The sequence below is a fragment of the Podarcis gaigeae genome (genome assembly GCF_964106915.1).
Source record: "Podarcis gaigeae genome assembly, chromosome: 17".
Classification (NCBI taxonomy): domain Eukaryota; kingdom Metazoa; phylum Chordata; class Lepidosauria; order Squamata; family Lacertidae; genus Podarcis; species Podarcis gaigeae.
In genome coordinates this window covers 7915358-7924964 of record NC_139694.1, presented here as the reverse complement: position 1 = coordinate 7924964, position 9607 = coordinate 7915358, and the positions used below count along the sequence as shown (strand labels likewise).

At 45.3% G+C, this 9607-nt stretch overlaps 1 protein-coding gene across 1 annotated transcript; it reads right to left on the bottom strand.

Moving 5' to 3' along the window:
- Window positions 1–1131: 1131 nt before the first annotated feature.
- LOC310835156 (cystatin-F-like) lies at window positions 1132–9367 on the bottom strand. Its single transcript, XM_083719950.1, has 4 exons — window positions 8926–9367; window positions 4969–5141; window positions 4085–4207; window positions 1132–1296 (listed from the first exon to the last, which is right to left on the bottom strand). Exons 1-4 carry the CDS (start codon window positions 9113–9115, stop codon window positions 1219–1221), a joined length of 564 nt encoding a protein of 187 aa, XP_083576076.1. The 5' UTR covers window positions 9116–9367; the 3' UTR covers window positions 1132–1218.
- Window positions 9368–9607: the final 240 nt, after the last annotated feature.

Below are 9607 nucleotides of genomic sequence, written 5' to 3'. Positions count from 1 at the left end.
ACATTTAAGATATGAATAGGGTGTGAGCCTGTGACCTGGCCCAGGAACTACCGGTAAGTATTTATCGTTACAAAAGATTGGCCAGGCTCCCCAGGAAATCCAATCAAGTAACCTGCCAGACAGGAGATAACGACAGAGAAAAACAACATTCAGATTTCTGTTTTAGACCGCCTTTTCTGTGATGTAGGTATGATGTATCTGGGGGGTGGTCTTAGGTTACACCCCTTCTGTGATGTATGTATGATGTTTCTGGGGGTGGTCTTGATCTACAAAATGGCAATTTCAAAAGTATAAGGCCTTGTGCACCATTTTTCTGGGTTCGTCTTCCTCTCCTGCGGGTGAGGGGAGCACCCTGTTGCAACAGATCAAGAAAGATCAGGCTTACTAGCTGCTTTGCTTCTCAATATTCTCTGGTTGGCCTCTGTTATCTTCTACCAATAGGGAACCTATGTAAGGACTCTATATGGGCTCTTGAATACCCCATAAAGGGCAATTTTTGTTTACAACACTCCCTAAAATATCCCTGGTTTGCTCATTTCTACATATAGGGTGCCTACATTCTGCATGGACTGGTTGCACGGCAACATGTGCAAATGGCTTGAGATACCTATTGGGTCCATAAATGACCATATAGCATATATTCAACTCAAAAAACAGCGACAATTTGTTGTTGACAAAGGATATATAAAGAGCCCCATTACCTTCAGTAGCTTAGGGTCTCATCAAACCTCAATCTGGCCCTGCCTGCAACATTTCTTTTTCTTTTTATATATAAATCTTTTTTATTGAGTTACGAGGCAGAACCACATTTAAAAACACAAGTCTTCTCCCGTCACATGTATAATAGATTTTGTGTGTGATGTAACCTTCAGTCTTCTATTAGCCCTTGTAATAGGAAGAGGCCGCTGGCAGGAAGGTTAACAGCACTTGCTTATATCTCCTTGGTGTGCTGCCTGTTTATTCCTTTGCTTGACCCCTGCCCTCTTTGGTGTATTTGCTTTTAGCCGCACTGAACCTACTTCCTCCAGTTATGCCACCCATTTTGCAGTTTCTCTCCCACCCCAACATTTGCCCCACTTCACCTCTGGGGTGCAGAATTAATTAGCAACAACCCAATAAAACCGCATACAATTCTTTACAGACCAGCATCTTTACTGACGATTTTGTCACAGAACAACATTTACAAAAACAGAGTCCATTGCCTGTATAAGGGGGAGGTTATTGACAGAGGGAGACTGGGACTTCAACTTGATGCAGCCAGGGGGTGATCCAAACTTCAAAATAGCAGCTGAATGTCTGAGAAGGGGGGAAAAGGGGAAAAATGAATATTAAAATCAGCCCAATGTCGAAATCTAGAAAGCTGACCTGTATCTGATGGCTTGTTCAATATCCTGACCAGGTATTTCAAAAAGGAACTCACAGTTATTCCACCTTCCTCTTTGACAACCCCAAGGCAAGGAGATGTGGCCGCAGCTCCTGCAACATTCATGCGCAACTCCCTACTCTGGCCTCATGCCCAACGTGATAACGGACAGAGGCCTCTTGCAATGCTCTGGCTTATGAAACGGCAGTCTTTCTTGAAGTGCTTTCGCTATCTGATAAGCTCCATATATTAGTGGGGAAAGGAAGAGTCAGCAAAGGAAGAGTCTCTCCCTGCTCTCATGATGTTGCCACTACTGCACGACTTCTCATGTTGCACAGGGAGAGGTCCCAGGCCACAGGAGCAACGAAGGCCACACTCCTTTGACAAAGTGCCTTCTGTGGCTTCGTTCTCCTACATCAGTAGGGCCTGCCCCTGATTGACCACCAGCAGCAACCATTTCAAATTTTCCACAGTGCCCTTGTACAACTTTCTCCTACACAGTCACCCCAGAGCATTGTGGGAAATTCATCATGGCCATTTGCAGCCGCTCACTGCTTGGTGGGTGGGGGTAGAGGCTCAGGGCAGGTGCCAGAAGGTGTCTAGTGTTGATATCAGGCCTGGGCGCAACATAACTGTGCTGGTCCAGGGGGGAGGTTACCATGGGGCAAGGTCCAGGACCTGAGCTGAGGGTCAGCAGACAGTCCTCCACGGGCAAAGCAGGGTCCACAGCGAGAAGCCGGGCAAGGACAGGAACTCTGGGGGAACAGGACTGGATGCTGGCCAAAACAGCTCTTCAACGACGTTGCTCCCGCAACCTGGGACCGGGCTGACTGGCCTTTATCCTCTCTGAGGCCAGGGACGGTCCCGGCCCCCAGGAGACCCGCCTCTCCTGGCCTTAAGGCGAGCACTCCTCCTGGGAGAAACCAGTTCCCTTCGCCCCTCTGCTCTTTGCCTCTGCAGTTCAGGAGAGGCTGAAGGGTTACTGGACCCAGGAGGAGACTCACCTGTAGACACTTGAGTCCTCAACCACCTCCAGAGCCAGAGTGGATTCACCTGGTGCCTGCTCCTGAGGATCTGGCACAGGTGTAGGCGCTTCAGAATCAAGGCCCTGCCCCAGCTCAGCCGGCCCTGGAGGCGGGGACTCCTGTGCAGGCTGGGATTCCTCCGGTTCAGCCTCTGAATCGGATTCCCAGGCCATCACAATAACTAATGCAGAAACAGGACGGAGCAGGGTTTTTTAAAGCCAGAACTTGCTGGAACTCAGTTCTGGCACCTCTCAAGTGGCACCATTGCCATTATAATAACCAGAGAGTTCTGGCACCTCTTTTTTCTAGGAAAAAATAGCACTGGGAAGGAGCCATAGTATAGGTTCCTCTCACATTGCCCAGTGCTTCTTACATTACCGAAGGTATTGTGTGAAAGATACAGTCGTATCTTGGTTTGTGAATGCCGTGCGAGTCGAACATTTTGATCCCCAAACGCTACAAACCTGGAAGTGAGAATTCTGGTTTGCAAACATTCTTTGGAACCTGAACATCTGGTGTGGCCTGCACGGCTTCTGATGGGCTGCAGCCAATTGGAAGCCGCGCCTTGGTTTCCAAATGTTTGGAAGTTGAACGGACTTCCAGAAAGGATTCCGTTCGAATTCCGAAGTACCACTGTATTTTTTAAAAAGCTCCCAGATTTGAAGGTGGAAGGTAATGTCGAAGCTCTCGGACATTAAGGCTCCCAATATGTAACAAAATTTGTAAGAATCGCAGCTGTCTCCCCAACGTGAATTTTGCATGCTATACATTTATGCAATGAAACACATCCAACCGCCTTGGCTCGTGTGCTGCATGAACCAAGCATGTTCTCTGGCCCTCTTTGCCATGTGTATGAGTTCTGCAGCAGACCAGTCAATGTGAAAAGTGTTTCCTGAAGAGAGAATTTGAAATCTACAGTGGTTTTTTTACACGTGGCTTCCCTTATCAACTTATTGAATTATAACTGGGATGGGGAATCTGTGTCCATCAACATCTGGAGAACAATAGGTTCTCCCCACTGCCCCATTTATCACTCCCAGGAGTAGGTATGTCAGTTTATTGCAGCAGCAAAAACAACAAATTATCGGGGCATCTGAAAAACCAGCAAATTTGGTTATGACATAAGCCAGCCTTCCCCAGCTTTCTGCCCTTCAGGGTTTTTTTTTTTTTCATTTTATATTGGTCACCGTGCTTATTTTACCTACATTTAAGTTCTAAATATAATGTTTGCACTTCTAGACTCATGGACTTAGCTACGTCACCAGTGAAGAGATACCAATATGCATAGGAGTCCATTCCTAGGGGCCAAGGTCCCTTTGGCTCCCCTAATAAAATATTTGAGGAGGCCAGGCCCCTCAAAGTTGATGGGCAGTGCCATTCAAATGATGTGGTGCGCCACATCATGTGTTCAGTTATGTGGGGCAGGGCCTACCTCCCCGCCCCCCATTTTATTCAAGTTGGCCTCCCTGCAATATGGATAGCACATCAGATCCTGGCTGAATCAAGACACATGAGGGGGGGATTTCAGGAAAATGTGTTGTAAACCTCGTAATGTGAAATCACGTTGCCAAAAGGCAGAACTCCACAGCGCCATCTGGTGTCACAGCGTTCTAACACATTTAAAACGATTTTTCTTTACTAATGTAGCTCAGTCCCCCGTAAAGTTCCACATTAGTCCATTAGGAAACCATCTTACTTGTCTCAATGTCTTTTTCATCTGGAAATCACATCTGTCCAAGTCGGGCTCTGGATGTATCCTTTTGCTGCATACTGTCCGGCAGATATCGACATCAATTTTGTATTTCACCCCTCTCACAACCTAGAGAAAACAATTTTCACTAAACCACACATAGCAAGGACAAATTGGAGAGACAGAGGGAACTTCTTATATACCGGGGGAGCAGGAAAGGAAGATAATCGTTTTTTCAAAAGCCTTATATTTCCACCCCACTCGAGTGGGAGGCATATTGCTATGGCATGTCGGTGCCTGTTGCTTTTCTATTCATCCCACTGTTATCTCTGATTATTGGTTTTGAAGGACGAAAACCTGTTTAACCTGTTTGACCAGAGACAACATTGGGAGAAGGTAATGAAACAGTGAGGTTACTAGCTGGGGTTCAATTTGGATCATATATAACCTCTTAAAACAGCTGCATTGGTTGCAGCCAGTTCTTTTCTGCGCCTAATTCAAGAGGTCCATGTTAGTGATTAAAGCCCTTAACAACTCAGGCCACAAATACCTGAAAGACCATCTCCTTCCCTATCAACTTTCTCTGGTGTCAAGATCAACAGAAGAGGGCCCACAGAAGCTCAGGGTGGTGGCAGCCCAGATGGTGTTCTTTGTGGCTGCAGGATAAATGTAGACCTTCCAGAAGGGCTTATTTAGCCATCAGAAGAGCAGCAGCTGAACCAAGATGCAAGTCGTAATATCTCACTTCAACAGTGTGACTTTCAGATGCACTACAGTGATATTTCCACCTGAGTGTGAGGTGACTTACGGGAATATTGCATTGGCACCAGAAAATGACAGGTTTTGTTTCATTGCTGAATTTGTTGCCATAACAACCGGAGTTTCCTTACCTGCCTCATGGCTTTGTTTATGCGAAATTCTCTGAATAGAAAGATGTCATTTGAACTGTTGTTGTATCTGTAAACACCAAACCTAGCAGCTCTCTGAACTCCTGGGTCGTTGGTCTTGACAGCGATAGGAGATCCCGGTTTTATGGCTGAATGAGGCAAATGCCTCTTGCTACCTGTACAATAAAAATTCACAAATGAATAGTTATTTAGAAATTTTGTCCAGCGGACACATGGAAATAAGCTTGTGACGTATCAGCTAAGTTCTCAAGGCCAATTGATGGCACGGCAGAGGAACTGTTTTTTTGTCGCAGTTCCATGTCAGACTGGTCATTTGTGCAGAGAGAAGACACACAAGTTGGGAGAATGGCCGATGGCTCCAAAAGCTAGAGAGGCTACCGGGAATGGACAGATCTGTCAGCTTCAGATTTCTCTATTTAATAACAATTAATAATAATGATTCATCATTTGAATGAAAGAGATGGCAAATTTGACCACAACACAAATTACAATTGGAGTCAGCCCCTGGGAACCAGGCAAATAGTTTTGTGAGAGAAATGTGGCCCAGAGCTGCTTGTTTTGTTTTTAACTACACAGGGCTTTGTGGGTTTGCCCAAGGTGTTAGCTTGCCATTCATTTGAAATACAGTGATCCCTCGGGTTACAGATGCTTCAGGTTACAGATCCTTCAGTTGACAGACTCCACTAACCCAGAAATAGTACCTCGGGTTAAGAACTTTGCTTCAGGATGAGAAGAGAAATCGTGCTCTGGTGGCACGGCAGCAGCAGGAGGCCCCATTAGCTAAAGTGGTACCTCAGGTTAAGAACAGTTTCAGGTTAAGAACGGACCTCCAGAACAAATTAAGTTCTTAACCCAAGGTATCTCTGTGCAGGCAATGGCTGGTTTGATGTGCGCCTGTGCGCATGTGCATTGCACCGACCCCACAAGTGGACAGAAAAGGAGTCAGAGCAGGGGTAGAGTGCTCTCTGCTGATGCTCGCAGGGGTCTCAAACACAACTCTCTTGGAAAATGGCCACCATCTGTAGTCCCAACACACCAAGATCTACCTATTGGTGCCTCCAACTTTATTGAAGAAGCTTGCTGTTTGGCGAACTCAGACTGAAAAACCGACAGCTTTCAAAGCTGATGTCGTATGAGGGGACACCAGCAGCTTCTTCCTTTCTCTCACAGTTGAAACCCACTCTGTGGTTTATCGTTACTCTGCAATCAGCAGTTGACTCACAGGACACGACAAGAGAGCGTCAAAACTGCAAACTTCCCCCAAAGGAAAGCTTGATATGGCAGTGCATTTAAACAATAGGTCAAGTTTCTGGCAGGACTGTGTGTAGCTTATGGACACAGGGTGCAACCCACAAAGTCCTGGTTTTGCAACTGTGTGATGAAAAAAAGCAATTGTCTGGATTAATGCATGGTAAAAATTGTGCAGTTTCTCTCCCTTGAACAGTACGGGCCGGTTCATATGTTCATATTAACCACGTGATCACTACAAGTACAGATTTATCATGGCTAGAGAAATCAGGTGATACATGCATTAAAGGTAAAGGGACCCGTTAGGTCCAGTCATGGACGACTCTGGAGTTGCGGCGCTCATCTCACTCTATAGGCCGAGGGAACCGGTGTACAGCTTCCGGGTCATGTGGCCAGCATGACTAAGCCGCTTCTGGAGAAATAGAGCAGCGCACGGAAACGCCGTTTACCTTCCGCCAGAGCGGTACCTATTTATCTGCTTGCACTTTGATGTGCTTTTGAGCTGCTAGGTGGACAGGAGCTAGGACTGAGCAACGGGAGCTCACCCTGTAGCGGGGATTCGAACCGCCGACCTTCTGATCGGCAAGTCCTAGGTTCTGTGAACTAGCTGCACACAAAAGCAGGGACACACTGAGTAGCCTCAAACATGACACCACACATGCTGAGCAGCCCCTCCCTTGGCATCTGTGTGCACAATGCAAACATTTGTAGGGACATTCCTCCAGACATTTGCCATGTGTCCATGAATGCCAGGAGGGGGGTCACTTAGCATGCACAGTATATGGGGGGGATATACACTCTTGTTGTTGTTTAGTCATTTAGTTGTGTCCGACTCTTTGTGACCCCATGGACCAGAGCACGCCAGGCACTCCTGTCTTCCACTGCCTCCTGCAGTTTGGTCAAACTCATGTTAGGAGCTTTGAGAACACTGTCCAACCATCTCGTCCTCTGCTGTCCCCTTCTCCTTGTGCCCTCCATCTTTCCCAACATCAGGGTCTTTTCCAGGGAGTCTTCTCTTCTCATGAGGTGTCCTTCCAGTGAGCACTCAGGGCTGGTTTCCTTAAGAATTACATTGTGCTATTCACTCAGCAAGTGTGTCTGAATGTTGCACACTGTGAATGTATGTCCAAATCACTCAAAGTGGAGACATTTATCCCAGTCTGTATGTGCATTGGACTTGAATTTTTTAAAATTCTTGATGCTTTTATTGTTGCGTTGATTTGAGATTTGCTTGTAGAAAGCATTTCATAAATGGAATGAAATAAATAATCTACCGCACTTCAGAATGTGTGTATAGCTCTGTTAGGGATAGACAGAAATGCAATAGAGGAAGAGCAAAAGAGGAAGTGGTTCCGAATTCCACACACATTCCCAACAGAGAAGGCTATACGCACATTGTAAAGAGTGAGAGGGGAAGTGGTTTGAAATTTCACACACATTCACAACATACTGAAGCCAACTGGATAACTGGATGCCTATGGGGAACTGAGAATGGCACATGAATGATGTGTTCATTCACAGTGGTCACTGTGATAGCAGCAGTTAGTTAATAGGTTCATCTTCTTCCATGCTCTTCTCTTTCTGTCCCCCTTTTCTTTTTCACTCTGAACGCCAAGCTGAGCAAATTCTCAAATATTCCCACCCTTTGGCTGGCATCCCACTGCTAGTATTAAAAATGCAGCTCCATATACATCAGTGCCGCTCCTTCCAGAAATGTTGAAAACAGCTGCATATTCATTTTACAGTAAATAGCCTTGAGAAACACCTAAAACAACACACACACCCCCACACACACCAGTGTTAAACAAATATTGGGAGGGGGGAAAAACACCCTTAGCTTCTACGCTACTCAGAATATAAACCACAATGGAAAAAGAGAGATTTCAGTTTATCTAACAGCAGGCATTTTGTGAGACTCTGTTTTTTTCTGTGCATTAATGTCTGAATAAAGAGAGAACCTCAACATTAATTATTATTATTATTAATAATATTAAAATTTGTATGCTGCTCTTCATCCAAAGATCACAGGGCAATTCACAACATAAAAATGAAAAAAAGAGAACACAAAATGCATAATAAAAACCAATAGCCCCCCTCCCACTTAAAGTTTTCAGCTCAGATCTTGAACCTGGCATCCAGCTATTTAGCAAGAGAAGTTTTCCATGCATGGAGATGTCATGGGCTTGGGAAGGGAGTTCTGCGTGCTGAACCTCTGTCTCAGAGGGTTTGCAAAGAAGCAACAGGTGGCGTCTGTAATCCCGTTTTCAAATAAAACACTGGAAAATCTAAAGTTGGCCTACCAGTAACTGCTACTAGGAAACCTTGCAACAGCCTCTCTTTCACAAGGGTGTTACAGTCCTTGATTCAATCTCACACACTCTCCACCCAGTGCAACCCTGTTTCTTAGACTTAAATAAAAAGTAGTGGTCTCAACTGATAATGGCTGCGTACACAACATACATTTAAAGTGCATGGCTTCCCCTAAGGAATCATGGGAACTGTAGCTTATCCACCACAGAGATGCAATTCCCAGCACCCTTAAGAAACTAAAGTTCCTGTGATTATTGAGGGGAAAGCCATGTACAGCATTTTAAATGTGCTTTAAGTGCATTGAGTGTAAACACCCAATATTGTACACACACACAAATGCAAATGCCATGGGAGAATACTAAAGCTATTTTCTGATCTTACCAGCTGAAGTCCTGGCCACATTGCAGAGAAGAAGGCAGCAAAGAAGAGACATTTTCCTCCACCCAATGGACACCATTTCTACCTTCCTAGAGTAATCAGCAAAGAGACGAAGGCTGCTTGACTCGAACACTTGCTTTTTTGCACCTAGCAGAGGAAGTGGGCTTTCCACTGTCTGTTCAGGAACTCTCATTGGTCAAGAAGAGCATACTGTATAAAAAAGCCTCGATCACTATCTCCTGTCCCGCTCATTGGCCCTTGCAAAATCTATTAGCAAGTTTCTTTTTGAAGAACTCTGGGTGATGTTAGCACTTAGTGCAGAATAGGGTTTGTTTGTTTGTTTGTTTGTTTGTTTGTTTGTCTGTTTTTAAAAGGGAATTCAGATCCAAAATGAGCAGGTAGAAGGAGTAAGAGGCTATTCAGAAAGAACATCAGGAGGAGTTCAATCATTCAAGTCATGCAAAAAGTTGTGCTGTGTTAGATAATAGAAAAGGGTGTAGGCCAGACCCTGATCAAGTATACCCATTTCTCTTTTGCCCTGCCAACAACCCTCCCTGCAGACTCCACTGCTCCGGGTATTCACCAATGCTTCTAGAACGAAGGAGATAGTTCTAGAACATGGTTCTAGTCCTGTGGTGTTGTGATAAGGGTGGGAAGCCAGAAATATCCAAGATGGCATTCATAA